At 36.2% G+C, this 18,509-nt stretch overlaps 1 protein-coding gene across 4 annotated transcripts in view; it reads right to left on the bottom strand.

Annotated features, from left to right (window-relative positions):
* Positions 1–18,509, bottom strand: part of LOC122714048 (teneurin-m) — a 604,012-nt gene that overhangs the window by 27,487 nt on the left and 558,016 nt on the right. For all 4 annotated transcript variants that reach the window (XM_043935045.1, XM_043935059.1, XM_043935052.1 and 1 more), the window contains one exon: positions 339–521. In XM_043935045.1, coding sequence (XP_043790980.1) covers positions 339–521 — 183 coding nt within the window. The remainder of the gene's footprint in view (positions 1–338; positions 522–18,509) is intronic.

Raw genomic sequence — 18,509 nt, 5'->3', positions numbered from 1 at the left:
AAAAAAAAAAAAAAAAAAAATATCGCAGACGCTGACGATCTTCCTCGAGTTTAATTTCAATGCGATAGTTGAAAGATCCAGAAGCCAATCAATGAAATTCACTATATACTTTCTCTAGAAAGTATATAGAATCTAATAATCCACTGCTTTTACCAATCACTTGAATTGATTACCGATCTCCAAATCTGTCTAATTATTCAATTAATACTTTTACGCGTTCGAGCAGAATTAAATACGCACGAATGGTCAAGAATTTTCGAGATAGGAATATCTTTCGAGCACCGTTTTTTCCACCACCGAGCAATCACTGGACGGACACACAACCCTTAGACACTCACTTGGTATACTGTAAAAGCCGCCGGATGAGGTGCGTACGAGGCAGGATGGCTGGAGGTCGGGATCACGCTCGTGGTCGCTGGCTGCGTGACTTCCTGGCAATCTTCCGTTGACGCGACTCATTGTAGGATTACGCGGAGGCACATCGGGCGGGCCCCGCGGCGCCGAATTGTCCAACAAACACCCTGCAACCGAAACCACTTCTCTTAGTGCTGTGTAAATAGCACTTGAAATGGGAAGGAAGTTTAAAAGTGAGTGCAAGGTGATCATATTGGATGATTTATATACCATGATTGGGTCCATAAAGATTTACAGTAAATTGTATTCTTGGAAAGAGATTCATTGTTCAACAAACAGCCTACAACTGACAATCAAACTATTTTTCCTATTTTATTAGTATATTTAAATTAGTAAATTCATTCATGAAGAAGTTTAAAAGAATAAAATTTTGCAATCATATTGGATCGGATGATTGGATCGATAGAATATAGTTAAATAATTAATTGATTTTAAAGATTTAACCTGCAATCGACAAATCATTTTTCTTAGTTTATAATAAATTGTATTCGTGGAAAGGGAAAGCATATGATTGATTCATCACGATCTTTTTAATTGTAAGATTCAAATCAAACTTTTCTTAATTTATAGTAAATTCGTATAGAAGATTTGGAGTTATAATTTGGACGATTTATATGATCGGTTCACAAAGAAACGATCTTCATTCGATCATAAGATTTGGTCAGATATAATTTTTCCAACAGCACAATCACTTGCAACATTTTGGGAATAATAATAAACGTTGTAATAACAATTTTTAATACAATCTTCTGTCAAAGTATAACGAGTAATAATTTCCTGTTCGAGGATGAACCCGCAAATATCTTCCGCTTCGAAATTCAATCCGATCCCCAAACTTCAATTCCTTCCAATTCCCTCGTTTCCAACCCCTATCAAATCGATCGGATCGCGGGAAAAAGCAATCTCGAAAGACAACTACGATGCTATCTATCGAAAGCATCGTAAGAACCGATTCGATTCAACTTGGGGGGAAAAAAAAAAAAAAAAAAAAATAACAATTTTTTCACTAACGATCATCCTTCCAGGAGGAAAATCGAGGACGGAACAATGACTGCGCGTAATCCCGGGCAGGTGGCCAGGTGGTTTCCATCGGGGCGAAAGGGTTGAGCCGATCTCGCGATCAGGCACGTTTCACACAGGCGGACTCTGTTACAGGGATTACACGAGGTCGAGTGACCCAGAATCGCGGGCGCCTCTCTCTCTCTATCTATCTATCTATCTATCTATCTCTCTCTCTCTCTCCCCCCCTTGCGCAACCATGCGAAATGAACATTTTTCGAAAGCAGCGGCCCCCAGCTTTTTTTTCTCCATCCATGCCAGGTATAACAATGTCACCCGTACTCTCCTTTCCCCCCCCCCCCTCCCCCCGTCTCTCTCTTCCTCCTTTTTTTCGAAAAGCACATTTATAACGGAAGATGCGTTACCGTTTTTTATTTTTTTTATTTTTTTTTTTTTATCCCCGAGAGCCAATGCAATACACAGGGGTTATCTCTGTTAAAATTTTTGCAACAATTTTTACGAGCTTCCATCCCACAGATACAGTTTCGTGAAAAGATCGATGATGATATATATATATATATATATATATATTTTATTGCTTTATCGAAACTTGATGATGAATGTTATTCGACGAAGGCGGGTCGAATTCTAAATTTTTATTATCGAGATGAATCTTGACCCGTTTAAAAATCTTTCAAATCTTGTTTCGTTTGATTTTTTTTTTTTTTCGAAGTTGCGATACGAATTTTTGAGGATATATAATAAGGGAAAGTAAAGGGATTAAAATTACTGGATATCGTATTATTTATTATCTCGAGGCGGCGCGAATCTTTCATAAGTTTGGAACGCGATTCATTTCTATGCCTCGATACTCGAAAAGTAGAACGGAAAGAGAACCAGATTCTTCGAGTCGATTATAAGCCCATTTCTTAAGCACCCTCTCTCCCTCTCTCTCACGCACATTGCATCGAGTACAATCTAAAACGCCTAACAGACCGATCTCCCGTATAGGGTGACCGTCGGAAGAAACTCGAGCCGTGCTCTTTTTTTACGTTCTCTTATATTGGCCAATGAACTGGATCCTTTCCCTTTTTCTTTCTTTCTTTCTTTCTTTCTTTCTTTCTTTCTTTTTTTACGCCTCTGAGAGAACAGTTCCTCCGACATTCGATCGGTTACCTACGCAACGAATAGAAGAAGACTCTGAACGGAATAAAGGAAACTAGTAAGCAAGAGAAGGGGAGAGGAGAGGAAGAGAGGCGAGTTAGCTGTGGCATAAGAAAAGTAGAAGTTTTCGTTCATAGGCGCGACAAAGATCCAGAAACACTTTTTCTCCCCCCCCTGACTAATCGTTCTCTCCCTCTTCCTCCATTTCCCTCCTCCACCCCTCCACCCTTCATCCAAGAGCACTCGACCCTTTTACGAGCCAACTTTCTTCAGTTTTCGACGTTTCCCCCCCGGAGGGGCAGCCGCCATTTCGCGTTCCCGGTGGCGTGCATCGACCAAGAACGCCGGGACATGTAAATTGCCGTTGACACAACGGCCGTAACACCGCTCCATGGAAGAACGAATCGGCTATCTTTACGACTCTCGTGAAATTTCCCGTTATTACTTTCCATACGAGAGAGAGAGAGAGAGAGAGAGAGAGAGAGAGAGAGAGAGAGGAGAATCTATTTACGCAGAATATAAACTTCTTCCTCGAAATTTAAAACTGATTTCGAGAATAATCGTATCGTAATCTCTTCATCCAAAAATCTGTATGTTTATTATTTAATTAACACGTTGACTGTCACCCATATTTGACTACTTATGAATGATTTTCGTAGGTGTTTGGAAAGATATTTTGTAGGATGTAATAAAATTATTAAATTGTTATAAAAATAATAAAAAAATAATTTTGAATGTAAAACATTTTAAAACATTCTATACAAAGCTGAGGTTCTATACAAAGGATCCGGATAAATTGGACAAAAAGTTGTTGTCTTTTTTAAATTCCTGCGTTTGATTGATTGATCATCATCTTTTATCTATTGTGTTTATCTGAATAACACAATTTGCGATATTATGTTGACAAAGTTTCGTTGTATTATTCAGATAATTTTGCGGCTAATAATTCTCTAAATCTTCCAATTTTGAGGTGTCACGAATCTCATGGTGAGTAGATAGTTTATGAACATATCGTGCTCTGACCATCGGACACGATTACCTATTGTGACTCTAATAGACAAGCCACACGAATAATTTATATACAATTCTAAACTAAGAAGTATATTTGTTAGTTTAAAGAACATTATCTAAATTATAATCCAAATTATCCAAATTAAAATATCCAAAATATACTATATAAATCAATTGTCGATACAATTACTATTACCAATACTTCTCTGACCATTGGACATGATTATCTGCTCACCCTATAATAATTTATAATATAATAATATAATAAATTTTTATATAATAATCTAAGAAGTACACTTGTTTAATCGAAGAGCATTCGACAGTCATATTATCCAAACTATCCAAATTAAAATATCCAAAATATACTATATAAATCAGTACTACTATTCAATACTATTATCGATACAATTATTATTATCAATACTTTTATTGCGGATCATGGTGATACGACAATTAGATAGTTTATGAACATATCGTGCTCTGACCATTGGACATGATTATCTGCTCACCCTATAATAATTTATAATATAATAATATAATAAATTTTTATATAATAATCTAAGAAGCAGACTTGTTACGATTAGTCGAAGAGCATTCGACAGTCATATTATCCAAACTATCCAAATTAAAATATCCAAAATATACTATATAAATCAGTACTACTATTCAATACTATTGTCGATACAATTATTATTATTATTATCAATATTATCAAATTATCCAAATTAAAATATCCAAAATATACTATATAAATCAATTGTCGATACAATTACTATTACCAATACTTCTCTGACCATTGGACATGATTATCTGCTCACCCTATAATAATTTATAATATAATAATATAATAAATTTTTATATAATAATCTAAGAAGCAGACTTGTTACGATTAGTCGAAGAGCATTCGACAGTCATATTATCCAAATTATCCAAATTAAAATATCCAAAATATACTATATAAATCAATTGTCGATACAATTATTATTACCAATACTTCTATTGCAGATTATGGTGATACGACAATTAGATTTATGAACATATCGTGCTCTGACCATTGGACATGATTATCTGCTCACCCTATAATAATTTATAATATAATAATATAATAAATTTTTATATAATAATCTAAGAAGTACACTTGTTTAATCGAAGAGCATTCGACAGTCATATTATCCAAACTATCCAAATTAAAATATCCAAAATATACTATATAAATCAGTACTACTATTCAATACTATTATCGATACAATTATTATTATCAATACTTTTATTGCGGATCATGGTGATACGACAATTAGATAGTTTATGAACATATCGTGCTCTGACCATTGGACATGATTATCTGCTCACCCTATAATAATTTATAATATAATAATATAATAAATTTTTATATAATAATCTAAGAAGCAGACTTGTTACGATTAGTCGAATGGCATTCGACAGTCATATTATCCAAACTATCCAAATTAAAATATTCAAAATATACTATATAAATCAGTACTACTTGTCAATACAATTATTATTATCAATAATAATTGATCTTCTATTGTGGACGCGAATAGTAATGATGGAAACAAATGATGCGAGACATGATTCTTGCGACCATCAGACATTACTAAAATATCGGTAGAAGTAATGGAGTACATTTAATACAACGTGACAGTCAACGTGTTAATTGGAGAAGAAAAAATTTGAACCACGTGCCTGCTCTATTCTACGAACAGAGAATATTCTCTATTTCGTAGCATAACAAACGCGTAGCAAAATCAATCACGTGTTCAATTCCAAGGGATAACTTGGCAAAAAACCCATACGCTCAAAGAAAAAAAAAAAGAAGAAGAAGAAGAAGAAGCGGCCGCTCTCCGCAACGATTCTCGGCGAAAGCATCGAAACGGAAGAAGCATCGAATAGTTATTCTTCCTAATAGATCGGCGGGAGCGGTGATCGTTACACGCCGATCCCATTCTTCCCTCGCGTCGATCCACGGTGTCTTTCCAAAGGAAAAGAGCAACGTGGAAAGGTGGAAACGAACCGCTGCTACGACCACTCGAGGACGATACAAAGGACGAGTACCCTCCTCCTCCTCCTCCTCCTTCAATCCTCGAATTATCCTCGCCCGATAGATCCTTTCTCCCCGTAAGGATCCTTCCAAACGTAAACGTCATCGCGTTTTCGAGGGGACCTTGTTGTCGCACCCGGCCGCGTAATGGATGCGCGCCCATTCAAAATGGAGGAACGCGTAACACAATGTAAGGGACGCCAAAGAGGCCGTGTCTAATGGAATTTATTAGAGAAGCGTATACCTGAGAAGCAAGCTTTCCTTCCCTTTCTTTTCCTTCCCTTTCTTCCCTTGCACGCGCAACTCTTCGAATCAAGAAGGTAATGGTGGCCGGCACTCGCCACCAACCCAGTTGGCTGGCTGCTTGATGGAGTGGAGGGGTGGTTGGTTTCGTCTACGTAGAGAGGGGGCAAGTTTTTTTGATTTTTAGGGGTGATCAAGTTAGGAAGTAATTCGCATCGATTCCTAATTTCTTCTACGTGGGAATAATTTTAAACCAGGCGCAAGTTCAGTGATCTCGTAAGATAAGATTACACGTAAAGAGCTTAGGAACCTATTTACGAAGCGATATTCTAAGAAAATCGAACGTAAATAAATATTGTCGCCGTTCAAGAGTCACCTCGAATGGTGACTCCAAATCTATCACTTGGATACGATTATTTAAAATATCTTTACGTATAATCTTATAAAGATTATATATAATCTTATAAAATGGAATGATGTACTATTGAAAGGTCAGGTTTTGTTTGCCTCGAATTGGACACCGTGATTCGAATATTTTCCAAGTTGGTCCGAGTTTTGACGGTCAGGTTGGGAATAGAGATATTATTTTCAAAGATTATTTTTGTGATGGAATATCATGGAGTTTGATTTCTCGTTACTAAATAACGAAATTATTTCTATTGAGAAACTGAAAGATGAAAAATAAGAATAATATAGACGATGAATGTGAGAGCACGTTATTCGAATTGTATTATTCTGATACTGAGGACGCATCTTGATAATTATTTTATTATTAAAATAAACGCGCGAAACAACGATTTTCTTTCTTTGCACATTTCTTTATACGTTGATTCGCGCGTGAAATCGTTTCAGAAAGAAAACTAAGAAATTCACGGAACAGGGTGGGGGAAGAAATCATTGTTGGTTCGAAAAAGCTTGCCTGGAGCGCAAGGAATTAATGTACAGCACGATGCTTGTTGAAAAATCAATTAATTAGACCCGTATTTAATTAGATGTTGCGATTTCGTTTAATAGGAGAGTTGAAAAAATCGGCAGAGAAGAAAGAACGAGATATTATAATATCTCCATTTTGGATTGGAGAAGGGGTGATTGCGAGATTAAAAAGAAAGTCGCGATTTTCCCCGAAAAAGACCTTAAAAAGACTGGAAAAATCACGGGCGGGACAAAGCCATCCGTGAAATCGAATTAAATGTTTTTCGAAGCGGCGCTTTAACAATTGTCGATCGAGAATTTCCGTAACCGGCCATGTTTCGTTTCAATTTCCACCCGGCCTCCCCGTGGAAGGGACACAACGGGCTGATTGTAAACCGTCGTAGTTTGTTTAAAGAAAAAAGAAAAAAAAAAAAAAAAAAAAAGAAAAATAAACTCACACTAACTCGATCGAACTCGAAAATTTACATCGATGAATCGAGAACGATTTCTTAGAAAAGTTGATTCGTACGTATACACTTTGAGAAATACGAGAAACCTTACTCTCCAAAGAGTATCCATTTGTAAAATATTTTTACTCGATCAAAAGTTTCTATTCCTAATAGAAAACTCTCCCCCTTTCTCGTCTCCCTATCTCTCTCGTGATAACGAATCCGCCAAGGGTGGATTAATTTTTCCACGAAAAATCGTCGCCTTGCTAAAATGTTAAATCGTTCAGAAGCGAACAGTGGAGGAGGGAGAGAGAGAGAGAAAATGATTCGGTCACGTATCGAGGGAGAAGAGGGAGACGAGATCGAAGTATTTTGGGGTGCGGAGGAAAATGGACCAAGGGTTAGCCGCCTCTGGATTAGCTTTCGAACCTAGAATTAATACTGTATCGAGGAAGAGAAGGGTAAAAATTACGCTTCCGCGTAAGTCGTGAGTGGGGGAGAGAAAAAGAGAAAGAGAGAGAGAGAGAAAGAGAGAAAATCGTCGCCATGGGAATCCACGAAACGAGATCGGAACGAGGAACAATTGCATATGAAATGCGGCCGCTCGAATTGGCCGTGAAAAATGTTATCGCTTCGTTTCATTTTTTTTTTTTCCCCCCTTTTTTTTTTAATCTCTTCTCTTTTCGAGGGTATTTTTTGGGGGGAGGAGGCGAGGAGTATATAATAAAATAGAGACTCGAGAGTGTTTGTTAATTAAAGTAATTGAGGGTTGTAAATAAAAATGAGAAATAAATAAAATAAATAATAATATAATATAAAATAAATAAACTGAAAATCTATGGATGTCCTCTTCCCCTCCTCCCCTCCCTCCCTCTCCCCCCTTGTAGTTTATTTATTCATTCCCCCAGGGCGGGATGTATCCTTCGTTACAAGTTCGAATTTTTAATGAAATGTTTTTTTTCTTTTTTTTTTTATAATTCCTGTCAGATCTTTGTTTATGTCAGATCTCGACCTCGACTCTCGACAACGACGTATTTAAATAAATTAATCAATCGCTACCATCGATCACCAAGGAACAACTATAAATAGTGCTTTGTGATTTCCATCCTCTTTTATAATTACGTGCTAACTATCGAGCTTCGTTGTCTCATGGAGGGGAAAAAATATATATATATATATATATATATATATATATATTAATAGATAATGCATCAAAGTTTCGCGTTTTCACATAACATATTCGAGGATGAAGCATCGAAATAACATGAATAGCACGGTAAATTTTCAGAGCGACCGATCAAAGTCGATCAAACTTTCAAACTTTGACAGCGAAACTTTCCAGATAGATAGATAGATAGATAGATAGATAGAGAGAGAGAGAGAGAGAGAGAAAGACAGAAAGAGATAGAGAGGTTTTGTCCGTAAAAAGGCAAGACCTCGACGTGTCTCGACTGGAAACGTTTCCTTCCGGAAGAAGCTCGTGACTTTGGAATGTGAATTACGACCCCCCTCTCCCTTGCCTCGTCGCGAGATAATCATATACTCTCGTAGATCCAGCCTTCTTCTCCAGCAGGCCCTCTCCGCACGAAAATATTATCGAAAGAATAATTTTTGACGCGTGTCGAAAGGGCCCTTAATTTAAAATACACGATCCTCTGCCTATCCTGAGACGAGTCGATTCAACATTTATTATTACGTTGAGATTGAAGACAAGTTGCGAGCGAAGGGGAAAAATAAAAATAACGCGTGTAAATAAATATTGAGCAAGTTTGAATATTTGAAAGAGTTAATCCACCAATTATTTAATATAGAAATATATTTTATATTTCTCGAGACGAGTCGATTCAACATTTATTATTACGTTGAAAACAAGTTGCGGGCGAAGGCGAAAATAAAAATAACGTAAATAAATAAATATCGCAAGTTAGAATATTCGAGAGTTCGAGGAGTGGATGATATATCGAGAGTATTAAACGACGAATCTTCTCTAAATTTAAAGATTTGAAAGATTTAATTCACCAATTATTTAATATAGAAATATATTTTATATTTCTTAAGACGAGTCGATTCAACATTATTACGTTGAGATTGAAGACAAATTGCGAGCGAAAGAAAAAAATAAAAATAAATAAATATCGCAAGTTAGAATATTCGAATAGAAAATTCGAGGAATGGACAATATATCGAGAGTGTTAAACTGTGATCTAACGACGAATCTTCTCCAATCTCCGAAATTTAAAGATTTGAAAGATTTAATTCATCAATTATTTAATATAGAAATATATTTTATATTTCTCGAGACGTGTAAATAAATAAATATCGCAAGTTAGAATATTCGAGAGCTCGAGGATGATATATCGAGAGTATTAAACGACGAATTTAAAGATTTGGAAGACTTAATCCACCAATTATTTAATACAAAAATATATTTTATATTTCTCATTCTTTCACCCTCGTCATTCAAAAATACTTAACTTATTACGTGAAATTATTATTTTTACCTCTCGAACCTTGTCTCAAATCGATAAAATCGTTTTAAAATTGGAAAACCGGTGGGCGAGGATATCCTCTCGAACTCGTACCCTCGAGATTCGAGATTGACGAGGGAGAGTATCGACGGGGGTGGCCGATAATTTATGGGCGACACCGCGGCATTTAGTTGTATATAATAATAATAGGGAGAGCACGGTTGATCGGTTAGCGATTCCAAAGTTCTCGCGAAAATTTGCCGGCACTGCAGCGCCCCCGCCACTGTATCAATTTGCCGTAATTGAATTGCGTTTCGACGAAATATAGCCGGCCCCGGTTAAAGTGGCGCTATCCGAGAGTTCGCTCGTTCGATCGAAACCAGATTCAACAAGAGAAGAATAATAATTTTTTTCCCTCCCTCGAAATCGATCCAACCTAATGCAATCGAAACCCGAAAACGAGCTTTGTTGCGTCGAATTATCTAAATAGTTCCATCATCAAAGAGATTTCCTTTTTTCTCTCCGATCGATCAACTTTTGCATAGCATACCTCTTTCACGCGTTGAAATGATTAATTCGAAAATGGTGCAACGATTATTACGATTAGAGAAGAATTTCGTATCGTATTATATTTCTCGAGGCAACGTAAAAAATTCCAAGAAAGAGAAAGACACGTCGATTAACCTCCTCCCCCGATTTACTCCTTCAAATTCTTCTTCTCTAAAAATTTTCCAATTAGAAAATCGATACAAAATTTCGTTTTGCTCGAAGGGATTAAAATTACTAATGAGGAGAGGGTGCCATGGAGGAGAAAAATCTTGCAAAAAGAGAGGACGAAAACGATTTTAATTGGAAGCCAGAGGAGGGAGAGGCGACGGTTGGCAGCGTTGCCTGGCTGGAACAGGGCTCGAGGTGAAGGCTGTGACTTCAGGGTTGCGGAGAAAGGTTAGGGGTCGATCCCTTCGACTACGTACTACCACGTTTTAAGTGATCGTGCGATTTCCTTTTTCTCAACGAAATAGAAAGAGTTAATTTACTTTGGACGCAAGAGAAATTGTGGGGAGGGGGAAGGACTACGTTACTCGATATATCTTATTTCAACAATGCTCAAATCTGCATATGGGGCGTGTGCACGATTGGATACATGCGTTCACATCTGCCTATTTCCTCTCCTTCTCCTTCCTCCTCCCTTGACACGCGCGTTTCCAACGAGATCTCCTTCAGGCCAACTCTCATTGATATTTTAGCAATGCAGGAATAATCTGTCGCATCATTTCTTTCTATCTTTACGTTCCTCCAGGTTAAAATTTCTGTTCCTAATTCGTTGAAGAAGGAAAATGAAAGAGTTGTGTCTTAGTGAATCATGTAGCAGACAACAACATTTTGTCCAAATTGTTCTGACCAACCTCAGCTTTATATAGAATGCTTTAAAGTTTCACATTCTAAATAATCTTTTTAATAAACCATTTTTCTCTTAAAATTTCCTAAATTCGTTCCAAGAAGAAAAATGAAAGAATTGTGTTTTAGTGAATCATGTAGCAGACAACAACTTTTTGTCCAAATTGTCCTGACTAACCTCAGATTTATATAAAATGCTTTGAAGTTTTACATTCTAAATAATCTTTTTAATAAACCATTTTTCTCTTAAAATTTCCTAATTCGTTCCAAGAAGAAAAATGAAAGAATTGTGTCTTAGTGAATCATGTAGCAGACAACAACTTTTTGTCCAAATTGTCCTGACAAAAAGTTGTGTCTTAGTGAATCATGTAGTAGACAACAACTTTTTGTCCAAATTGTCCTGACCAACCTCAGCTTTGTATAGAATGCTTCAAAGTTTCACATTCTAAATAATCTTTTTAATAAACCATTTTTCTATTAAAATTTCTGTTCCTAATTTATTCCAAGAAGAAAAATGAAAGAATTATGTCTGAATCATGTAGCAGACAACAACTTTTTGTCTAAATTGTCCTCAGCTTTGTATAGAATGCTTTAAAGTTTCACATTCTAAATGATCTTTTTAATAAACCATTTTTCTATTAAAATTTCCTAATTCGTTCCAAGAAGAAAAATGAAAGAGTTGTGTCTTAGTGAATCATGTAACAAACAACAACTTTTTGTCTAAATTGTCCTCAGCTTTGTATAGAATGCTTTAAAGTTTTACATTCTAAATAATCTTTTTAATAAACCATTTTTCTATTAAAATTTCTGTTCCTAATTCCAAGAAGAAAAATGAAAGAGTTGTGTCTTAATGAATCATGTAGCAGACAATAACTTTTTGTCTAAATTGTCCTGACCAACCTCAGCTTTGTATAGAATGCTTTGAATGTTTTACATTCTAAATAATCTTTTTAATAAACCATTTTTCTATTACTTTTATAAGAATTTTATCACACCCTGTGCAATATTATTACACTTTCCAAATTCTTTGTAAAAAGATTCTTTGTAAGTAGTCGAATAATGTAACAAGTTTATTAAAAAAATGATTTGAAGAATGTAAAACTAATATCATACTTGACCTCAAGAAAGAACATAACCTATAAACGCTGCTGCTATTGATATATTAATAAAATTAAAATTCCAATTTATGCATTATATAAATAGAATTCAACATTTACGAATATTTTGTATTTATCCTTTAAAGAGATTAACACTCTACACGAAACTCTACTCCTATATATCTGCTATAAGACTCGTTAAAGCACAACTCTTCCACATTTCTTCTCGAATTGGAACGAATTAAGGGAGAAATTTTAACAATCATACACAGAGTGGCGAGGAACGTAATGATGGAAACAAATGATGCGACAGATCATTCTTATACGACTCGAATCACTAAAATATCGGTGAGAAGTACGGTGGCCTGAAGGAGATCTCGTTGGAAACGGTCGAATTTTTTCACAGGGCAAAATGGGGGTAAAGCTTCGCGCGGGTTTGAGAGACGGTTCTCGGTTCTCGAGAGGAGTGGCTCGTGTGGTTGGGGGTAAAGGGAAAAGAGCTTAATTCGTTTCCCGTTGGAATTCACGCGCCGAGGGAATAAAGAGAGGGGAGGGGAGGGGAGGGAGAAAGGGAGGAGGGTAGAAATCTCTTCCTTCGTTTCGCTTCGGGGAAGAAATACGAAATATCAGGTTCGTCGATGAGACGATTCGTTTCGTCTCGAAAGAAGTTTGCGAGTTGTGAAATCGTCGAATTTTCGTAGAGGAGATTCCGCGTCTTACAAAATAAAAAATCTTTTATGGTATCTTATAGAAGTGCGTTAAAAAGAAAAACGTCTCTTTTATAAAACATTTACCGTTCTGACCTGTTTTCTCTCGTTCGAAAATTCAATCGACGAGAATAACAATTCGTTTATTAAATATATTCGAACGAAAATCTCGGGATAAAGAGCACGTTTCTTCGAACGGATGAATCGGAAGATTTACGTTTTATTATACCAAAGGAAGGAAGGAGAGGAATCGAGGGGTCGGCGAAGAAGCTCATCTTCTCGATTTCGAACTATTTCCAATTTTAACCCTTTGCTCTCCAACGGTCACTCTCGATCACTTGGATCGATGCGGCAACAATATTTATTTAAATATATTAATATATTATTTATATATATATTATTTATATATATTAATATATATATTTATATATTTATATTATTTATTTATATATCTGAACGGCGACAATATTTATTTATATTTGAATATGAAATATATTTATATTTGAATTTTATATTTCTTTTAGAATATCGCTTCATAAATAGGTTCCTAAGCTCTTTACGTATAATCTTATGAGTAATTATCTTATGGTAATCTTACGAGGCCACCAAACGCACCGAATGCACTCCGAGTCAGGAGTTGTTGGTTCGACCGAAACAGACCTATGCAAAGAATTAAAATTATCGTGCAAACTGATCAATCGTTCAATACAATTTCATATCATCCCCTTATTAAAACACCTTGTCGCAAATATCAGAGAGTTGAATTAATATTTATAATCAAAGTTCCAACAATCGTGTCAATTATCGATCAACGACAAAAAATCGTTACCATAGATATTCTAATCACTCTTTTCTCGACGATTATTAATTTCGATGCAATGATCCTTAAGCTCTCAAACTCTCTCTGCTCAAACTCTCCTCACTTTTCAACGTGTCTTTCTCTATTCTTTTACTTCGATATCTCTCGAAAACACGGTCCTCCTCCACCATCTCATCGAGATCTCTCATCGAGAATCTCATCCTGATGAAGAAGGAATCGCGGAAGGGCACAAGGAGGAGCTAACTAACTCGAGGAAAAAGAGGAAGTTATATTTGAAATATAGACGACGAAGAGGAGGAGGAAGAGGCTTCTTCTTCTCAACAGAACAAGCGCGCGCTTTGCCCTTTCCCCGGAATAATCGAATGATATATCCTTCACACGGCGGCCAGAACCAGAGGAGAAGAGAGAGTCCACGGGGGAAATGGGGCAGTGCTTAATTCGTTTCCCATTAGAATTTATGCGCTGCAACCGCGAGAAGGAACGAAGCCGATGCAGAAGAGGCACGAAAAGCCGATCGTTCTTCACGATCGGATTTCGAGTGGAGGGGCTTTCAGTGGAGCGGCTTGATATAACAACAGGCCTGCTGTTGTTCTTTCTTCTTTTTTTTTTTTTTTTTTTCTCTCCTCTCCAGATTCGAACTCCAGAGTCGCATGGAAGGCGCGAGCGAGGAATTTTTTCCGGTTTAAGGAGAGGAGGTCGAAATGAAAGGAGCGCCGATCAGTGTGAATTCTCCAGGTTCTTAGAAAGTGGGATTCTTAGGAAGGTGTATGCGCGTGGATCCGCAAAGGGGGTGAGAAAGAGAGCTTTGTTTTCTACACCTTCACTATTTTTGCTCAGGTTTATTTTTCGAAAAATAATACGAACTCGTTGATCTTCTCGACTCGATAAAAATGATGGACTTTCTGAAGACTGAAATTTCGTTGGAGCATTTATGTTTCAAATTTTGAGGGAACGATATTATACTAAATAAAAATACGAAGTATCCTCACTTCGATGATGTGTTTCAGCGAATATAAAAATTAATAAACGGGGATCTCGATTTGCATGAATATCACACGGCGTACATTTAATAGAAGAAGAAGATTTGGTAAATGTAAAATGATTCGTGGATAAATAAATCGTTAATCGACGAGTCACCTCATTTGTTAACAAGTTGTAAAGCAAATCTAATTTTACAAATAGAAAATGATAAAAATCGAAAGAAACGTCAAATTTATCCGTACAAAAGTTTTGTCCAACGGGAAAACGGAATATCTCGAAAATTTTGCCGGAAATATCGATTTCCTCGTGGAGAAAAAAAAAATTTTAATTTTGTTTTTTAAGATCTCAAAGATTTCAAGGAATTTAATTGAAAAAAAAAGTGATAAGACACTTGCGAATAATTTATTGATGAAACTAACTATTAATTAAAATTTTGATTCGATAAATTCGATACACGTTTTGTGCGCGAGAAATGAGATTAAATATCATTAAATGATTAAATTCCTTAAGAAGTCAACAATTTATTTATTTCTCGTAATTTTACCATTAAAAACAATTTTTTCATGATAAAACAATCGATAAAATCGATTCATATTCAAATTCCTGTTCAACAAACATTATTATAATTATAACGAAATCGATCGTATTCGATCATTTTTCAATGATTCAAGAATAAATATTCTTCAAGTGTTCCTTTTCTTTTTCTCTTTTTTTTTTTTTTTCGATAATTCCACCGCGGTGAAATTTCTACGTTTTATGTACATTTCGGGATTTATGAGGAAGACCACGCTCGGTTCCGTTTTTCCGCTGACTTTCCGGCGTGTAACAGCGCGTGTTTACCCGCTGTTTAGAGCGTCCTTCATAAACAAGCGTCTGTTTTATCGCGACGTGAAAAAAACCCGCGTCATTTCTACTAGCGAGGGGATTTAAAATAAAAAAAAGAAAAAAGAAAAATGAAAAAAGAACGAGAGGTTAACGCTTTCGACACGCGAAAAGGAGAAAGTGTGTCTTCTTCTATTTTCAATTTTCCAGTTGGAATTTATCGTGACTCGACGTGGAACATCAGTTGAGATTGAAAAGAGGAATTTTTTGAAAATATACGAACGGGAGGAAAAGGAACATGTGCGAACGCGTTTAATCCAAGATGATATCGATTCCAGTTCGATCCTTAGAATCGACAATAAATCAACAAAATATAATAATTAAATAATTTTTACCAACGAAATTTAATCTTTTTTCTTAAGGAATTAATTAAGATTAAATTTAATGATATTTAATCTCATTTTAACGCGCACAAAACGTGTATCGAATTTATCGAATCAAAATTTCAATTAATTTCAAGTAAATTATTCGCAAGTTAAGTCTTCACTTTTTTTTTTTTTTTCAACGAAATACATATATACACCACACTTTGTCGAAGATTGAATTAAAAAAAATCTCCAAAATACGAGAAAAAAAAAAAAATAATACCTTAAGTAGAAACGAAAAAAAAAAAAAAGGAAGAAGAAAGAAATCTCTCATCGACAGGATCGAGGAGAGGGCGATTCCCAGGGAGTGTAATTCCACTGGTCTGAGAAACGAGGAATAATTAATGCCCGTGGGTCTTTTTTGGCGAGCTGCCACGCTGCAATGACGTGAGAGACCGAGGAGGCACGAGATGCGCCTGCCTTCACCGACCGGTTCCATTCCGCTCATTCGCGTGCGATAAACGTTAACACGTAGGCCGACACCCTCCTCTGACGTTTTCCAGGCCAGCAATCGTTTCGTCGCCCACGCGGCACATAGGTCGATCGAATATACGATTGGAATGCAGTTGTCGATCTAATTACAATTCCTTTAGTTTCGTGTCTGTTCTCTTAAGACGACAATTATTTGTTTACTCGAATTAATACTAACTAACGATATATTTATATTCATTACTTGGAAAGTCGAGCACGAGTCCGAGATTAAGCTAATGGAGAAAAACTTATTATATGATTGCCAAGTTCTCCTCTGTCGTATCTTTTAATCTTTCCAGACCACAAATTTTACTTCGTACGTAGTTTTAATTCGAAATATATATAGAAAAGAATCTCCAATCCTTTTTAACTATTGAAAAAAGAAAAAGGAAAGCTTGATGGATACTCGTGGAAATATCAATTTCAATACAACGAGAGCAACCTGTCGTCGCTCGTTGCCCTTGTGCGCTCGAAAAATAATCCAATGTCGGCCGCGTTTAACGAGCCACGATTTGGGCTTGTGACGCGGTGCGCGCCGTCAATGTACCGACTATTGTTGCGGGCTCAGGATGTTCGTGTTACGAGGGGGCGGGGAGCAGATAAATTGCTCGTTGAAACAAAACGATCTTGTCGACTGTGTGTCAGGGCTGCTGCGTGGGCGGGAGAGGCTGGGATCCCTCGAAAAAGGCACTTCGTAACCGCTTCTTCCTCTCGCTCTCCTCTTCTCGTTTTTTCTTCACCATCGAAACTTGTATTTGTTGCAAAATTTGAATACGAGGAAGAGGAACGACGATGATAAGAATGGCGATGATTTTTATATGTACATATGTATAGTAGGCGTGTAATTTAAAGTTCACTTTCACTTTTTCAACGCGTACGGCCACGTGGGAAGAAATAGAGAATGGCGAAGGCGAGACCTTTCCATCGATAATCATTCTTAATCATCGATATGTGATCGACTCGAATTTATTAAATCGATTAAAAAATTACTTTGCGTTCAATGATAAAATCAATTATTTATTCCAATTATTCATCACACAAGGATCAAATTCTTATCTTCCTTTTTGTTCTCGCTCACACGACGATCCACGACATGTTTCTCGAGAGAGGAGTCTACGACTAATACTCGTTCCAATCGAAACGAGAAGCAAAGTCGAAATATACTCGAGTACGTAATATAGTAAATAAATAACAAGCTCCCGGAACGGTGTCAATGTGACGATCGATATATCGTTGATTTATTCGAGCGTGCTGGAAACCGTAGTACGAGTGGATAACCTTCGTGCGAAAATTAATAAGACGATTTCGCGTGGGCGGCTCGTCCTGCCTTATAACGGTCTCCACCATCGTTTCGCTTCGTTCGTGGATATCGAAAAGAGATATGGACTTTGGAACGAGTTTTTCTATAATTACATGTTTTTCTCGATAAGTTTCAACATATTCTTCGAATGATTTCGATTAACACGTTTCTTTTTTTTTATTATTAATTCTTCGTGAATTTATCTTCGTATCGTAAGAAATAATCCAATTTAGGATTTATAAATTTTCCGATCCGAAGAAAATGGTACATCGCAAGAATAATATTTGACTTATCGAGAAAGAAATTTTTATTATTATTATCGATGTTGAAGCGATTCTTTTGTTCTTTTTTTTTTGGGGGGGGGGTATCGATTCGTTTATCGATGAAGTAGCGGAGGAGTGTTCAATTATTTAATGTAGTCCGGTATTCGATGCCTGATGAACTAATGGCTTCGTCTGATCGAGTTTTTTCGTCATCGACGATACCACCGATACCGCTCGAAAAAGTTATTCGTTCCATACTTTTCATTCTTTTTTTTTTTTTTTTTTTGTAACTTCCCCTCCCCTTTCTTTTCATCATCCTGCGTTATGTTATTTTACATATGTTTTTATACGTATATCGATTTGCCTTCCATACTGGGGGAAAAATGGGAGAATNTTTTTTTTTTTTTTTTTTTTTTTTTTTCGAAAAATTGATTTCAACGAACGCACAACGAAACGAAAAGTTATAACACGTAACAACATTGTAATACAGGAAAATCTGTACTCCT

The sequence above is a fragment of the Apis laboriosa genome, unplaced genomic scaffold (assembly GCF_014066325.1).
Source record: "Apis laboriosa isolate Shangri-la unplaced genomic scaffold, ASM1406632v1 scaffold112_cov148, whole genome shotgun sequence".
Taxonomy (NCBI): domain Eukaryota; kingdom Metazoa; phylum Arthropoda; class Insecta; order Hymenoptera; family Apidae; genus Apis; species Apis laboriosa.
This window is presented reverse-complemented; position numbering and strand designations above follow the sequence as displayed.